The sequence below is a fragment of the Phoenix dactylifera genome, chromosome 17, assembly GCF_051530095.1.
Source record: "Phoenix dactylifera cultivar Ajwa chromosome 17, Ajwa_hap1_PhDact_Kaust_v1.1, whole genome shotgun sequence".
NCBI lineage: Eukaryota > Viridiplantae > Streptophyta > Magnoliopsida > Arecales > Arecaceae > Phoenix > Phoenix dactylifera.
This window is the reverse complement of record NC_143206.1, coordinates 12,429,893-12,447,469: the sequence shown is the minus strand read 5'-3', so window position 1 is coordinate 12,447,469 and position 17,577 is coordinate 12,429,893. Positions and strand designations below refer to the sequence as shown.

Below are 17,577 nucleotides of genomic sequence, written 5' to 3'. Positions count from 1 at the left end.
GAAGATTTGAAAGATGGCTCGTGTCTTTAGAGAGGATAGATTTACAACCTAGAAAATTTTTTGTTTATCCTCTGTTGGGTTACAGAACAGGGAGGAAGGAGGAAGGAGATCACGAGCAAGCTGCATCGTGATCTCGGGATGCTCTCGCTCGTCATGGCCTGCGGGATCGCGATCTCGCCATCGCGAACGCCTGCGATTGGGATCCCGATACGTGGGGGGTGGGCAGATGCCGGGGGGTGGGGGAGTGGTGGGGAAGCCGGGCGTCGGGCAAAGGGGGTGGAGGGTGGGGAAGCCGGGTGTCAGGGGGAAGCCCGCGGGGGGTGGGGAAGCCGCGGGGGGGGAGGGGGGGTGGGGGCGGGGCCGCCAGGGGTAGGGAAGCCGGGCGCGGGTCCGTATGGAGGTGGAAGGGAGTAAGAGTAATAATATCATTTCAAAATTTAATTTTATTTTTAATTAATATAAATATAATTTTTTTAACACCAACAACCGTTATATTAGGGATATTTGTATGATAACAGAGTTTTATAAGGATATATATATATATAAATATAAATTTTGGAAGGGTATTCACATAAAATTTAGTATTTAAAAAAAAAATACCTACGAAAAAAAATCAAAAAATTAATATGGGCGGAACAAAGCTTATATGCCTCCCCCCTTCCATAATCTCCTTGTTTTCATCTTCTTGTGCCGCGCGCCGGCTATTTTCCCCTCTCTCTCTCTCTCTCTGGGGTCCTGCCCTCCCCTTCCGGGGTCTCTAGGGAAAAATTCTAGGAGATATCCGGCCCTAACCCTAACCCTAATTGTGGCTCGCTGTGGGGCTTTCTCGGGTCGCTAGGGCTGTCGTCTCCGATCCGGAGCGCTCCGTCCTCTCATTCGGATCTCTAATGCGCGGGAGCTCGAGCGATTCTGCTGTTGGGATCGGAGATGGCGCTCGTTCCGGGGGTTTCCGAGGGTGCGGTCGTGGAATTGGATGTCGACAGCTCGGTGGAGTCCCTCGCGGCGCTCCTCGACTCGCAGAGGGAGCTCTTCCGCAGCCAGATCGATCAGCTCCAGAAGCTCGTCGCCGCCCAATGCAAGCTCACCGGCGTCAACCCCCTCTCCCAGGAAATGGTGCGTGGCTACCGAGTTTTAGGGTTTTCTCGTTTCTTTACGGTTGTTGTGTTGTTTTGCTCTTTGGAGCGTGCTTTTCTGCTTCTTGGTGCCCTCGTCGGATGCTGGATGCGGTGAAACAAAGGGAAAAAAAAAGAAAACTGAAAGCTTTGGTCTTTGAAGAATCTTCGATTTATTGTTCTGAAAAATTATTTTTTAGGAATTTAGGGTTTCAATTCTCGGTACAAATTATGCATGCTTATCATCTTCTGCCATCTTAGTATTACTTGCATATCGTATGCATTTGTCAATGGTATCAAATCTTCGTTAGTCTTGTGATGTTTATGGTTGTTGCCTTGATGTACTATGCCAGGGTGCCATGAATTTCCTAATCGCCCACATTTTCTCTTTCTGATGTTAGAACTTTTTGAAGAATAAGGTGGTGACTTTTGAAATCAGGAATATCTAACAATCCAATGTCTATATTTGCATGCATTCCTGCCAACTAGTCAGCGATTAAGAAGCTTTGTTGCTGGAGGTCTAAAGGATATGCTTGAATTGCAGTAGACTACCATGAGTCGTGTGCTTGAATTTGTCAATATTGTGAACCTTGCATCTTAGAATATTCTGTCAAGGAAACTCTTTGTAATTGATCTTTCATTCATTGTATTGATGCTCTCTAATCTTAGCTAGACTTTTCTTTGGATCTTACACGATCTTGTCTTAGTTTTCTTGAACAGAAAAATCACTAACTTGCACATTGTTTTGCATGCAGGCTGCTGGAGCACTATCAATAAAAATTGGTGAGTTATTGTATTTACTCATAATAATAGAAATTGGATTATTCTTAGAAGTTTTAGTTGTTTCCTTAGTTCTATCTAAACATAACGATCTAACATTAAAGAAAAAAGTCAAGTAATTGAACAAAATCTGAAGCTTTCTTCTAATTATGGCAAAGAATTTATTGAACTCCGTTTGCATTTAGTAATTTTTTTCACTAATTACTCTTTTGGCTTTTACTTGAGAAAATTAGCCTCATCGTATTCAAGGTTTAAGATTTCTGCTTTGATTTGTTTTTCATCTATTAGGATATCAAAATGGTTATACTGAAATCAAAAAGTTCAGCTAGGACAAAAGGTCTGAAACCGACAAGCAGTCAATTCATCAAGGAAACTGTGAGGCCCAATAGTCCCACATCGGAAAGACTCGTTCCAGAGCCTGGGCATATGAGGCGGGTGTCTCCTAATCCTGCAGACGCGTTTTGGGTGGAAAATAAAACCGGGGAGGGGTGAAGGACGCTTGCGTGAAGCCCCAGAACCGGACAATATCTGGCAGGGGAGCCCCGTGTTCCCCCCTCATGTGCCCCCCATGTGAGCACTAGGTGCCTCACGTGCCCCGCAGAGGCGGGGGCGTGACATTTGGTATCAGAGCCGAGGACGGCTCTTGTCCGATGGTGGGAAGGGTGTGAGGCCCAATAGTCCCACATCGGAAAGACTCGTTCCAGAGCCTGGGCATATGAGGCGGGTGTCTCCTAATCCTGCAGACGCGTTTTGGGTGGAAAATAAAACCGGGGAGGGGTGAAGGACGCTTGCGTGAAGCCCCAGAACCGGACAATATCTGGCAGGGGAGCCCCGTGTTCCCCCCTCATGTGGCCCCCACGTGGGCACTGGGTGCCTCACGTGCCTCGCAGAGGCGGGGGCGTGACAGAAACAAATGCTAAATAGTTATATATAACAATATTTTCAACTGAACTGAAGGAAACTGCACGGAATATCTGTATGCATTTTGTTTTCAGAATCCTTTTCTGGCAAAAAAATTGAGCCTTTGCTGGACCAGTCGCTGCTTTATTTGCGCTTCACCTACCATCACTCTTACTATGCTGTTATTACCTTTAAAATCTCAAATTCTTTCAAGTGCATATAAAATGTCAACGTATGGACCAAATTATATCTTTCGAGTGTTTTCTGTTATATCCTTTACCGGAACATTCTACCTTTCTTATAATTTCATTTTATAATTTGAAGCAATTGGCATTTTTTAGTTTTGTCTTGTGCCACATTGCATGAAGTGTTTTTACCTTGTAGTTGCTACAGCAACCTTGATACTCAACTGATACAAATGAAATATATTTTTTCCCATATTTAATATTTTCTTTGCAGGTAAAATGCCAGGGGACTTGCTGAACCCAAAAGCAGTCAATTATATGCAGTCAGTTTTCTCAGTCAAGGATACCATTGGCAAGAAGGAAACTCGTGAGATTAGTGCTCTTTGTGGGATTACAGTTACACAGGTTGTTTGCTTTCTTATAAAGTTCAATGACAAAATTTTGTTTCATTCGTGACTGTGTGTGCTTTTGCTTCTCATGTGACCTAGTTGTTGCCTTGAAAAAATGATGAATCCTCTGGCTCCAGCCTTGCACCTTTTTTTAATATAATTTCTTCCATTTTTTTAGTCTTTAGCACCTGTGCTCAGCTGACATTATTGTTACTATGAAAGGATGTTAATACGCCTGTATCCATGCTCAAGCTCTCAGGCACTTCTTTGTTTTGTAATTTTTGTTATTTTGTTAATTAACTATAATTACTGTTCATAGTACACTATAGTAAGGAAATCTTGTGCTTGAATTTGCTTTGATGCTATGCTTGTTGCTGAATTAATAAATGCTACATTTTGAGTTCTGTTTAAAATTTGTTTCTATCTTTTTCTAAATTTAAAATTTTTGAATTTTAAAGTGTAGTTTTGTAAACAGGTGTTCAGTTCAAAAAATAGAAGGTTCAGAAATGGAATAAAAATGTAAAATAATATATACCGAAAATTGTGTGAGAGCGATTTGATTTTGGAATATTCTACTTAAAGAACAAAATTTCAATTGCATGATTTGGGGCTTTTATGAGATTTAAGTGCAGAACCAAACAACTGGTGGCACAAAAGTATGACTTATATGTCCATACATACACACATGCATATATACATACATACAAACATGTGTATGTGTGTGTGTATATATATAAACATATAAATTCACGAAACATCATGATTTAGTAGTTCATTTAAACAATCCCATACAACACATATGGATGGACTTATGGTTATTTTTCCAATCAGATTTAATGATACTGATTTTAGTAGTGCTTATTCAAGTGTATTCTGAATGGAATCCTGTATTCACTGAATGGCAAATAAAATAAAAGAGAACTTCTAAGAGAAACTTTTTAGAGAAAAGATTTTGGTCAGGGAGGATTCATAAGGCCATTCCCAAAGAGGCAGGACAAGATTTATTGGTTTCCGTCTTTTCTCTCCTAGCTAAAAAGACTGAAACCTTCATTTTGTCCTTATGATGTCAAATTTGAACATTGAGATATTTCTTTTTTTAATTTATTTTAATATTTTTTTGAATCTAGAATTATAGCTTGCTTGTTTTCAGGTTAGCTTGAGAACAAGTTCTGTGCTGTGGAAGCAATTGATACAGGTCAAAAGCTGCAATCTGAAAATTCTGGTTCTTTTGCCTTTCTGAAGGCACAATTTGATGGTGCTTGTTTGTTTGTTGCATTGACCACTTTTTGGAAAGCTTAGTTCGATCCCCAAGACTTTAACTAGTGTTTGCCAATTATGTGAATTCTTAGGCTGCCTCCATACACTGACTCATGCTACTAAATGAGCATTAATATAAACACTTGAAACTTGACACGATCTCTTGACATATAGAAGCAAGGATATATCCCATACAACCTGGTTAGTGGGATGATGTGGCAGGTTTGTTTTCTTTATATCAACAAGCCATGTCAACGCTAACATTTCTCCAGCGCCTGTTGGTCTTGGTATGTTTTTTTCGCTATCTGTAGTTTCTCTTCGGGTCCTATTGGTTGGTACCTCTTGTTATCTAGTTTTTGGTCACTTAAGAAGCTCTAAGAACACCACTTTCTTGACTGGTAATGCCTATTCAGTTGGATCTTTTCCTTGCATACCATTCCATCTACATCTTTTGCCACCTTTTACAAAAGAATTTGAGTGGCAAATGAAATGCAGTTTATTTACAACTTATTGACATGCAGGTTAGAGAATTTTTTGCTGCTCAGCGTTCAAGGGTGAGAAAGCTTGTTCACTTGTCACAGGAGAAAGCTATGAGAGTAGAGGCATCCAGGGCATCTAGTAATGGATGCTCCTTTAGTGCTCTACAGTCAGTTTCTGCTGAAAGTATGATAAGCAGGGAACAAATACCAGTTGCTGGGAGTGCCATGATTATTAATAGTTTGAGAGATGGCCAACAGGACACTTCGATTTCGACTTACCTTAAGAATGTTGAGGAAGGTCCTTCATGCTCAGCGCTGGAAGAGATTTTTCCTGGCATTGACTCCAATGATAAAAAATTTGTGGACAACATTTTTAATCTAATGAGGAAGGAAGAGACATTTTCTGGACAGGTGAAGCTGGTGGATTGGATTCTCCAAGTTCATAATTCGGCAGTCTTAATTTGGTAATTCCATGCCCTTTTTGAAAGCTTGAGCTGACAGTATTTAAAGATCATTTAACTGATCTTAGGTGTCCTTTGACATGCTTTTAGGTTTTTAACTAAAGGTGGTCTTACCATTCTAGCAACATGGTTGAGCCAAGCAGCTCATGAAGAACAAACAACTGTGCTTCTTGTCATTTTTAAGGTTCTTACTTTTATTGGTGGCATTTTTTTATTATTTTTATATGATACAGTTCCTCAGCTACAATTTTGTTTTTACCCAGGTTCTCTGTCACCTGCCACTACATAAAGCTTTGCCAGTACAAATGTCTGCTGTCTTGCAAACTGTTAATAGGCTGCGCTTTTATAGGACATCAGGTGTGTACTGTTCGATCACATTAAGGCATCATCAAATTTTTACCTTCAAAATTAGGTGCTGATTTCTTGAAAAATTTAGAATTGCCGTTCTCTATTTCTTTTCTTTTGTCTGATCACTTGGGCTGTTTTGATAAATGTTTATACAGTGGTGCTATCTAACCATTCTAAGATGCCCGACTTGAAAAAGTTCTCAACTATTCCCTATATGTATTTTACTAATGCATTTTTATGAAGACATGAATTACGAACTCAATATTGTCTCTCCTATTTAATTGCCTCTAATGTTCTCCATCTGCTGAACGAGCTCTTCCATTGTGGGTGCAATTATTTACTAAGGAAAATGTTATTATATCCCTTTGCAATCAGAAGTCACTGAGATGAAGTTTGAGACAGTAACAACTAACAAATGAGTCTGTCAAAGAGAATAAGACATGGAACAAAGATGATATTGGCCTGAATATCAAATGAAGATGAGGGAATCTTTCATCTTCTTGATACAGTATTTTGCTATTTCATTAGCATCCTTGTAGTGTTGTCATTGTTGCCGGCTTCTTTATAGGCGGTTGTAATGTAGGTCAGTATAAAATGTTCTCAGTAAGTAACTTAATACATAATTCTTAGGGAGCAATTTTAAGACCACCCTGAAGTGTGCCAACTCTAGTTGGTAAGCTGTTTCGGACCAACCGAGGAAATGGGTGCAAGTCCCGCTCTCATGTCTATTTCGACCAGGATCCCTCCCGTCCTAGTTCTTAAGAAGCGTTTAAGACAGCCCATAGATTCCTCCAGTCCGTAACAAGATAGCAAGCATTTCTTTGGAAAATGACATCTCATATTTTCTGTCGTATGTCCTTTGATTGCATATATTTCATGCAAAAATATTTTGCTTTAATTTAACTTCTGTTATGTCTTATGGTGATCTATTGGAACTCACTTATTGATTTGCAAATCAGACATATCAAACAGGGCGAGAACCCTCCTTTCTAGATGGAGCAAACTGTTTGTTAGAACTCAGGCTTTGAAGAAACCTCTTATCTGTTCCTCCAAGGGTTCTCAGAAGGAGATAATTCGTAAACAAAGGCATACAAAAATTCCTGTCCACTACAATGATAGTGTTATTTCTCATTTTTCAGTTAACTGTTTTTAAAGTTTTTTCTTTCTTCTCAATTATAGGATCAGTGAAATTCTTAGTGATGAGTCATGGCAATCCAATATTGATATTCCTGTAAGTAACTGTAAATATAACAAAAGGTTTATCTTTTTATCTGAAGAAAAAGCCTTAATTGTTTCTTTCTTGTTAGGAGGACATTCTTGCCCTTACTGAAGATATGGAAAACAACAGGTATTCATGTTTCTGATGTTGAATTAAAAGTGTTTGAGGTCCTAGGGGTATTGTCTTTATCCATTTTTAATGAACTTATTAAAACCTTGATTTTCTTTCTTTCTTTCTTTCTTCTTGTTTTTTTTATTGAACAGGAAATCAGAGTCAAAACAAGCAGTAAAGCTACTTCCATCTTCTGCTGATGAGTTAAGTAAAAAGCATGGCCGAAGTGTCTCATTGTCCAGTATCCTTAAGCGAATTTCCATACTGACCTTTATATTTCTTTCTAGTTTCTTTACTAGTATATGGCAGTCTTGTAGTATAGAAATATCATTCTGAGAAGTGAAGGTATTTCGCGGTGAATGTCACAGGGAAAGCTGGTAAATATGCTCCCTCTTTATATATACTTGTGCCCTTTTTTCCGTCTAGAAGTTTAGAGAAAGATGGGTATAGGGGAGTGCACCCATGAAAATTTGGCTGACCGCCTACAGGTGTGTGGGGCTTGATGATTATTGTCATGGTTATTTAGGAAAGCAGGGAGTGCACTTTTCCAAAAAATTTGCAACACTGCTCTGATAAGCAATTTAGACTATCCCCAGTTTATAATTGCCATCATTTTAGATTTTTAAGTGGGTTGTGGCAGACAAGCCCCTACAAGAAATTGAGCCCAGTTACCTATTCTATTTGGGAAATCATGTGTTGAGTACTTGCAAATTAAAAGTATGATGGAAATGTTTTGGTTTTCTAGCAGTAGCAAGCACTTCGGTGCTAGGCACATCCCATGGGACTTGGATGCGTGTCTGCCAATGCCCCTATGAGGGCATGGGCATTGGGGAGCAACTCATGAACAAGTCTCCAGTTTGTGTGGAGTACATGCCTGGTATCTGTAGTGCTCATTCCCTGTAGTGAGCCACAGAAATGTCTTAAATGGGGAGAAACCCACATGCACGACAGTTTATGATTGCGCCATCAAGTTTATTTCAAATGGTTTTAGCATCTTGGATGAACCTTGAATATGCATATGAACTGTATCTCTTTCATGATTATTAATTATAACTATAAAGAAAATTAGAATTTGTGATTCAATTATCTATCAGGTGAGAAGTCTGTTGTTGCTTTTAATCCGTAATAAATTTCAAATCGGTATATTTATACATTAATCTTATTATTGAACTTCTATGATTTTTACATAAGAGTATAGAGTTTTTTTGCACTTGATAAGATAATCTATAATTTGTTTATCACTTGATTTTGAAAAGCTGGCTTTGAGTCTTTAAAGTAAACACTTGAGGCAATGTAGTAAAAACTCAGTACTTCCTCCTCAGGATCACTGATTATTGAAAATAAACCATACCCCTTGCAGTAATTTTTAAGGCAAGTAAGAGGCATGCAACTCTTTGTTTTTCTTGTAAATGACCCTTTAAGATTAAAAAAAAATGTTATTCAGCTAATAACTTCATCAAATGTTAAAATGATGATCCTTGGATCATTGCCTGCTGGAAGAAACTAACTCATTTAATTCATTCATCTTTATTTCTATTCTCACAGTTGAAAACTTGAAATTTTAATGTCCGAGTCTTATGCTTGATGCCTTTTGCTCCTTGATCCTCGATGGAGGCAGTCGATGGCCTATCCTTTGGCAGTCAACATTTCATTATCTTTAGTTATTTGAATTAGTTATTGGAGGCTCACAAATCAAACTGCCTTTAGGCTTTCATCTTGCATTTTTTGGCGGAACTGCCAAACCTCCACTTGTAACCTTCTAGAACATTGACCATGACCCACCATATTTATTGCATGTGCACTTGCATGTTCCAATAACCTTAAAAACATGCTATGATGTCAACTCTTCAGTTCTAGGTTGCTATGATGTCAACTCTTCAAATCTAGGTATCATCAACAAAGTTTGAGTGTTTACAATCAATGATGCCAACGTTATGAATTGGTTTCATTTTCCTAATCTAGGCAGCTTTTAGCAATAGAGGGGCCTACCATGAAATCTAATAGGCTAGTCTTTGGGTTGAAGACCTCATATTTTGGTTATATTAGTTAATGTCCATGTAGTTTAGGAGACAACCCCCAAGGTTGCATTAGATTTGGAAAGACAATAGAAAAGAGGTTGGGGGGCGGGACAAGGCTTGGGATGAGACATTGTGTATATCCAAGCTAGAAATGATAAACCAATTCTCCAAAACGAGACAATTCTTAAATAGATTTTTTTTGGGGGGGGGGGATGTAATTAGTCCAACTCAACATTTGATCTCACTTGATTGGAATTCCTCCCCAAATTAAAGACCCCTAGGTTTGGTCCAGACCTGAAATTCAGCTTATTAGAAATAGAGGTTTGAGCTATGGTTGTTTATAGGGTTTGCCAAATCGTTCGGACGGTTATGGCCATACCGAATCGGCTAAAAATTGGGATGGTTTGGCCTTCAAAACCCCCTAGGCCCCCCCTCAACCCCCTCCTGGCTTCATTTTCTCCCTATCACTTTCTCCTCCTCTGCCATGAACTCGAGCTTTGAAGTTGCCTTCGCTGAAGGCTCCACCGGTACCTAACGCCGACGCCGTTGCCATTGATTGACGTGATGCCAATGTCGACGCTCAACCGACGACAATGCCCCATAATGCCCCATATGCCTCTTTATATTCCCCCCCCCCCCCCCCAAAGCTCTCGCTCTTTCTCCCCATCATTTTCTATCCCTACCCTCGGTTCTTCTCCTTCTAAGGTTAGAGTTAGGGTTTTTTCCCGTTCTCACCTCCTCTTCTCCAGATCCTTTGTCTCTGGTACACCTTGGCTTGGTGCGGTACATAATGAACCACACCGAACTAGTAATCGGCCGTTATGACCTATAGTAATGGTCTGGCAAACCTTGGTTGTTTTATTTACATTGTGAACTAATAGGACTGGCTTTGAATAATTATATGGTTTGGGACCCTTCTACCTGACTTGGCATGTCATGGACATAGTTCCCCTTTTTCCGCATTGAATCTTGAAACATTTGCAGGCCATCCAATTCTAACTCTTCCCTTTGTTGGCTAGTTTAAAGGTAAATTTAAGTTCTAGCTGATATATGGTGTGAAGATGCAATAATTATTTATGGGTGTTTATAAAGGACTGATAATCATCAGTTATGTAACAAACACATGCTAATTTAGTCTTTGAACTCTAGAAACTGATTTTCATGATTGGGGTGCAACCAGGTCCAGTTAAATAGGATTTCAGCATAGTCTAAGCGAGATTCATATTTGGACTGGGCAAATAATTTAATCCATGGCCGATCCACCTTTATTTGGTTTGTGTTGAGTAACTTGAGTTGGGCATAGATTTTTTTTTTTATTCGATCGATTTAGTTTCCTGGGTTGGATCAGTTTAATAACAACACAAACATTACCATAGGAGGTATGCATATCATCAACATGTCATGCAAGAAATATCATTCTCGATAACATGCAGTCATTATCAGCAAATTATTCTGCATGAAATTAATGAACAACCACTTGTTTTTTATTGGTAACAACAGAAGTAGTAGACTGACTACATAAAATTATTGCCTTTTGGTGGTACTGCATAAAATTATTTCTGAAAACTTTTAGTTTCTTAAATTGTAGAAAGGTCTGGATGGGTGGGATCATCCAATCCATATTTGATTGTTTGATTTTTTATAATCCAAGCCTAATCAAAATCACCCAAATTCAAATTGGGCTGGGTCATTTGTTTTGTTGGTTTCAAATCAGAAGCTAGTCAACGCGATCAACTTTAATTCATGACATTCCACATATAATGATTGAAACAAGAGATAATTTAATGGATGTTAAGAGAAAAGTAATGTCATTTTGAAAATTCATCATGCATCTAAGTTTGACAGCTAGCATTTGATACTCAAACCCAAATGCCAGCCTGGATCTGACCAAACTTGACATATTGAGTCAGGTTTAACCTATTTGGTGTGTGGTTGTTTCTGGGTCTAAAATCTTGAACCAAATGCAACCAAGGCAGGTGCTGGTCTTGTTTGCGCCAGTCATGGCCTAGTCTGTTTGTAGGCTGAAGAATAAAGTTTACTAGAACCTTCAGGAAAAAAAAGAGGTATACAGTCATTTCAATAATTACATGGGAATATTGTAGGATTTGCATGCTTTCTCTAGTAAAACGTGATTTTAAAAAATTTGTTGCTGAAGGCTTTTAACACAGCCTAGAAAGGCAACCTTTCTTGGAATCTTAATGGCCACCTACAAGTTGAATGATTTAGAGATGGAAAAACATGTAGACTAGAAGTCTTACCAGGAGGCTTTATCCAACTACTACCATGTGAAGTTTCAGGAATCCTTCTCCATCATTCATGCTAACATTTTTCAGTTTTTTCCTCAAAACTTCAATCTATGCTATCTTATGTCTTCCCTATCTTGGCCCTTAGACAATCAAGACTACTGCACTTTAAAACCCCCAGTTAGCATAAGGTCATGGTACTGTATCTGATATGAAAGATAATGTAGGCCTGCCTCTACTTGAAAAGTAATAAAGAGTCTTAATTCATCCATACACTGGTCGGTGACTGACTAATGGGTAGCATTTACTCGGATGAGATGATTGTGTGACTGTTTTTGTCACTGCCAAACTCGTTTCTATGTTCAACAATTGTTGTGGGTTGAAGTTCAAAGATTGAATGATTAAAGCGAACCCTTAGAATCATGGTGGCATGTTGATATCACCATTACTCATTATGGTAATGTAATGTATGCCAAGCTAAATGTAGTTTGGATTATTGTGGGTGACAGATAGGGAAGATATGAATCATACATGTATGCTACAAATTTTCAGTAGTATTGCTCTGCCAAGGATCCCAAAATGTGGATGTCAACAAGGCCATACAACATTAGTCTAAATTGTTTAGTTTTCCTTCTTTCGACAGTTAGGAAAGCATTGTTAATTATGGATGCAACTTCTAGTATTAGGGAACATTCACTTTTCAGAGTGTTTCGTTTTCCTTAGCAATTCACAGGAACCAAAGAACGCAGAAAAGTTTTACTGGTGGAGCAGCCTGATCGTAAAACTTCAGGAAGAAGCATGCAGGTTGCAAGAGCAGTACCTTCAAACCATAGCCGTCCGATGTCAGCTGATGATATCCAGAAGGCAAAGTTGCGTGCAATGTTCATGCAGAATAAGTATGGCAAGGCTGACACATCCAATAGTGAAAATAAGCTACAGAAAACAGAAGATAATCATGAGCCTTCTCCATCTCAGACTAGCAATATGTTGTCTGCATCAAGGGTCCATCAGTTACCTCCACTGGAAAAAGATGGAGGGACAAAAGCTTCAATATCCACAGCAAATATTCGTCCCAACGAGTCAGAAACTTTGGTCATTCCAAGACCAAACACAACTTCTCAGGAACAGTTGCTGGAGAAGTTGAAGTGCAGTCAAATCCAATGGCAGACACCTCCAGGTACCTTTGTTTTGTGTCTCTTCATCTGTTTCTGTTCCGCTCTGTTGAATTGTTTCTATCTAGGAGGGAACGACAAGCTTTTACTGATCTTCAATCAAGTTTTGCATTATTGTGGCCGATGGGATTCTTTAATTAAATCAGATGGTTTAGTAAGAATGTGTGGCAGCTTTTATAGCATTAGCCTTGGTCTGGCAATGCACATGAATAATGCGGGTCATATGCTTTGTAGATGATCTTTATATTAGGACTTTGAAGAGCTTTGTTGTCTGATTATGTTTATGCCATAAGAATTATGCTTAAAATGCTAAGCAACGCCAGACGTGGAAAATCTGATGGCGCATATGCTTCCATGAGTTTCTCCAGTGTGGATCGCATGATGCTGGACCAATGTTATTTGCTAAACCCACTTATGGTATAAATATAATGCTGTTTGCTTGCTCACTCGTTCGATGTTAACTCTATTTTTGTTCCTTTCATCGTCGCGGTGGGAGAGTTTGCAACCCAATCCTAACCCTAGGAAGATAAACTAAAATGCAACTAAGTAGCTACCATCAAGTGTTGTTAGAGAGATATAAAATGGAATGTGTCTCGAGAAAGCTAGTTTAATTATTTGCAGATACTAGACCTTATAGGGTCTCTAAATTATATACTAGTTTGATATAAAATGGGAAGTTTAAGGCATCCGAATCAAATATGAGTGGTTTTATAGATTTAAAAGTGCAGCATTCATCCTTATTGCTCCGCTGGTTATACATCATAGGTGTGCCTTGCTAGAACATGGATGTTTGCTTATGGGACCAGCTGGGTGTAAATTCTACAATAAGCACAGAAGGGCCTTTTATTTCTCTCTGATTTTCATCTCTGGAAGCAATTTATGGATGATGACCGCAGAGCAGTTGGTTTGTTTAGTTGCTCTTCTGAACCACGGCAATAGCTAGATTGTGTAAGATATATTCAGTCACGAGTTTCCTATCATCCACCATAAAAAATCGTTATTACCAGAATATCTTCCAACAGTTAACTGCAGCCATGTACATCTTTTACTGAAATGATGATAGGAAACCTTGTCCGCCTGGAATTAGCTTTTTAATTATCTGAGTGCGAAAGGGATTTTTAACACGCAGCCTTCAAATACTTGGTAAATTCCTTTTTTGTTTCTTTCTCCTATAACTTCAAGGCATGCTGTGAAACAGAAAATATTAACATGTCCTCAGTTCACTGTATATCTACTCACTCGTGGTATTAGCTAGAGATTTCATATATAACCGTTGTGGTGATAGAGTTTAATCAATATGATTTTTCTCGGTGGATGGCTTTAGTGGGAAATGCATTTTATTTAGTTTCCATCTAGCTGCATATGATATGAGAGGCTTTGTGGGTCGTATTTGACTATTAGGTTTTTATGGGGTTCTGCAGCTGGTAATGGTGTTTTTTTTGTGTGTGAGTACAATGATATAGCATTCTCAAAAGATGTGGCAGCAGACGGTGCGTTCAATGCTCTCGACTTGGTTCCGGAAAAGATGATGTCAGAGAGAGAATCCTGGATGTTTTGTCTTGTCATTTTCTAGTTTAACCAACTAAAAGGGCTTGGCTGACCCGAAATGTTCCCAATATTAAACTTTCTATCATTAATTATCAAGGAAGGTAAATTTACTTGTTTTTTTTGAGAAAAAAATTCGTTTTAAAAATAGCATATTATTTAAGAAGCTCTCCTTTTTGGTTGATTAAGAAGCTCTCTTTAGTTCAGGAAATATATAACTACAATGATCATTCATAACCTTGAATCCCAGAATATTATGGTTTTGTTGATATTATATTTGAATTTATACTCTGCTGGCCATGGTTGTCTTACTACAGCATTTGGCTACGCTTCTTTAGCAGAAAAAAAATTGTTCAACATCTGAAAGTTTCTGGCATGTTGGCCATATTATTTGCTGCAGAGATTATAAATGATTCTAAATGGCGTGTGGGCGTTGGGGAAAACAGCAAGGAAGTTGAAGTCCAGACGCAGAGAAATCAGCGGGAAAAGGAGACGTTCTATTCAAAACCGGAGGACATTCCATTGAATGCAAAGGAACCTTGGGACCTAGAGATGGATTTCGATGACAGCTTAACTCCCGAAATCCCAACCGAGCCGCTACCTGATGCCGACATCACTGAAGACTCTGTATGCTCTCCCTGCAACGTTGGAGCCTCCGATAATGGAACGCCTGCTGCTACCTCTGCTCCTCCTCCTCCTCCTCCTCCTCCAATCAGTAATGGCAATCCAGAGCCTGACCTCGAGTTGCTAACCGTGCTGCTCAAAAACCCAGAGCTGGTCTTTGCGCTGACCTCCGGTCAGGCGAAGAGCATGACGAGTGAGCAGATGGTGGCGTTGCTGGACGTGCTCAAGAGAAATGGCGTAGGGTTGGCAGAATTGGTGAACCGGGCGGCTGACGGCCTGGAGCAGAAGCCTCAGGAACCTAAACCCACCTCTCTTCCATCTCCGACTCCTCCATCAGATCCAGCTGCAAGGGTGAGTCTTCTGCTGCTCGCCGCCATCTTCATCTGAATTGTTGCTGGTTTCGTTCTCCATGAAACTCTGTGACCACCTTCCTTGTCTTGCAGGCCGGCTGGAGATCAGAATTCCCGATCGGTCCGAGTACTCCTGCAGCAGTCCTTCCTGTGGTTGCTATGACACAGGCTCCAGGTTTGGGGCTGCATCCTCATACTCCAACCACCCATCTCTCATCAATGTCGCAGACGACAGTAACTATTAATCCGACATCTCAACACCATCCGTCTCTCAATTTCCTTCCAAAGAGGCTTCAAGCACCCTCAGCTCACCACATTCCTACCTCTGTATATCCATTGCAACATCGCACAGTTCCTGAACCCATCCTGGCTGCAAAGCAATACCCATCGGTACCTCGGCAGGAGTCCTTCAACCATAATCCTTCACCCATGACTACTTTGCCTGCTTTCCCATCAAGGTCGCAACCTCCAACGTTTTCTCCGAGAATTCCCGCATGGCCGCCCGGTGCTGCCGCGAGTGCCACCAGCGTTGGGAGGCCAAATCCAACGCCAGACGCTTGGATTGGTCGATCAAATGACGTGTCGGAGGGTCCGGTCCCCAACCAGCGGTTCTTGGCTGACCAAATCAACCACAATGCTCGCCCCAAGGGACCTGTGCCGCCACCTTTTGTGCCACCCAGGGATAGAAATGGGATTCTGGATGATGGTTCGGAGGTAGAGACATGGAGCCCAGAAGGCAGCCCTGTGAGATTACGTGGCCGGGATTATTTTTCCGGGACAACAAGAGACCATGGCCGGAATCATAGACCTGAATGGCCCCGGCGGTGGGATGCCGGGAATCGGGACCGCCACAGGCCTGGCAGTAAGCAAAGGTGGCCAGGTCGCGATCGATACCGGAGGCGATGATTTCGTGTATGATTTGTTTGCAGGGAGGAATCCTCTTTCATATTTGTTGTGGGATAGAGTAGAATTGTGAAATGTGAATAGATTATAGAGCCTCCAGATTCTAATGAAACATTCTGTTCCAATTCCAGTTGGTGATCAGTAACAAAAATAAAAATAAAAATAAATTTCCATTTTTTCTTTGATTGAATCCAGTCACTGTAGCCTCTAAATTTTCATCTCAAAATAAAGTATAGCTCCGGTCAACGCATCTGGATGACTTCATGTGCTCTTCCATTATTCTCGGCAGTCATATTATTACGTTGACAGGCGTACTTGACACCTCTGCGACCTCTGAATCTGATACGCAGAATTCTTAGCATGATATCAAGTGTGAGGTGCATATCGGTTGATGGCATATTGCAGCCGCCGCACTTCTTCCTCCGGAGAATATTTTAGACCCGTGCGTCTTTATATCTAGTAGTCTTGGTGTGTTCACTGTATGAAGGTTTTCCCTTTAAAAAGAAGAAACAATCATAAGTCATAAGGCTGGTATTTGGCAACGCCTTGTCCTTGATGTTGTGCAAATAGCAAGCTAGCAAACCTAAAAAGTCGCATACATTCCATGATTTCATGTCGCAGTTCGAGTAAAGAGATTTCTCACTGTGCATCCTATGTAATGATGTAATAATATGGTATTGTAAGTACTGATAACAATGCTACACTAGCCAAAATGGATTACCACTGACATGCTTGTAAGCATGGTTAGCTAAGAGTGGTTCTTGAGGAGTTGATTCCATCAAGAGATTGATTTTATAGCTTAAGAACATTCAGATACTGCTAGGCCCCTGTTAATTAGTTGTTCTGATAACTGGCTTGGGGCAATAGAACTTGCTGAGAAAACGGGAGGGACTGAGTTCCTCCCAGAGTCGGTTCATCAAGAGAATGAAATCAGAAAATATTACCGGGGCAATAGATCTTCATCTTCTCTTTTGTAATGGTTCATGGAGATCTTGGAGTTGATTCATGTGGGAAGGATTGAAGAAATAGAAAGACAACATAAATGCCGAGAATTTTCATGGTTGTATCTTCTTTTTCAGCTCTCCATCTTTATTATTTGGCCTCTAGCTATGAAGAAGAAAAAAAGTAAGGACTATGCACGCTGCTTTTCTTGTTTTTGTTACTCCCTCCCTCTCCCTCAAGTTGTAGCTTCAGGTTATGTAGCAATATCAGTGTTGGAGAGGTCAAGGTATCTCAGATGCTCCACTTAAGCCTACTACCAGCAGATAGGTTCCTGACAATTTGATAGGAGAAAGATCCAAAGCAATTTGCCATTTGCCATGCACTTGTTAGAATGAAGAACTTTTCTTTCCTTGTTGGCTACGTTCTCTAAGACTAGGATCGGATTGAAAAATGTTATGACATTATCTGCAATTTAATTACTAGCTTTTAAAGGTTCCAGCAGCATACAACTATCACAAATAGAGGCGGATCCACCAAGT

General features: G+C 40.1%; 1 protein-coding gene across 1 annotated transcript; it reads left to right on the top strand.

Moving 5' to 3' along the window:
* Nucleotides 1-610: 610 nt before the first annotated feature.
* Nucleotides 611-16,278, top strand: LD (Homeodomain-like superfamily protein). The gene is made up of 13 exons (XM_008791717.6): nt 611-1,113; nt 1,868-1,895; nt 3,252-3,382; nt 5,145-5,566; nt 5,654-5,747; nt 5,827-5,920; nt 6,871-6,997; nt 7,091-7,142; nt 7,219-7,259; nt 7,394-7,482; nt 12,236-12,679; nt 14,620-15,194; nt 15,287-16,278. The coding sequence occupies exons 1-13, from the start codon at nt 928-930 to the stop codon at nt 16,097-16,099; spliced, it is 3,096 nt and encodes a 1,031-aa protein (XP_008789939.2). The 5' UTR covers nt 611-927; the 3' UTR covers nt 16,100-16,278.
* The last annotated feature ends 1,299 nt before the right edge of the window (nt 16,279-17,577 follow it).

Coding starts and splice junctions, on each gene's coding strand:
- LD (XM_008791717.6), top strand. CDS start 928: ATGGCGCTCGTTCCGGGGGTTTCCGAGGGTGCGGTCGTGGAATTGGAT. Junction 5,921..6,870: donor GCGCTTTTATAGGACATCAG/GTGTGTACTGTT, acceptor TTTGCAAATCAG/ACATATCAAACAGGGCGAGA. Junction 7,143..7,218: donor AATCCAATATTGATATTCCT/GTAAGTAACTGT, acceptor CTTTCTTGTTAG/GAGGACATTCTTGCCCTTAC.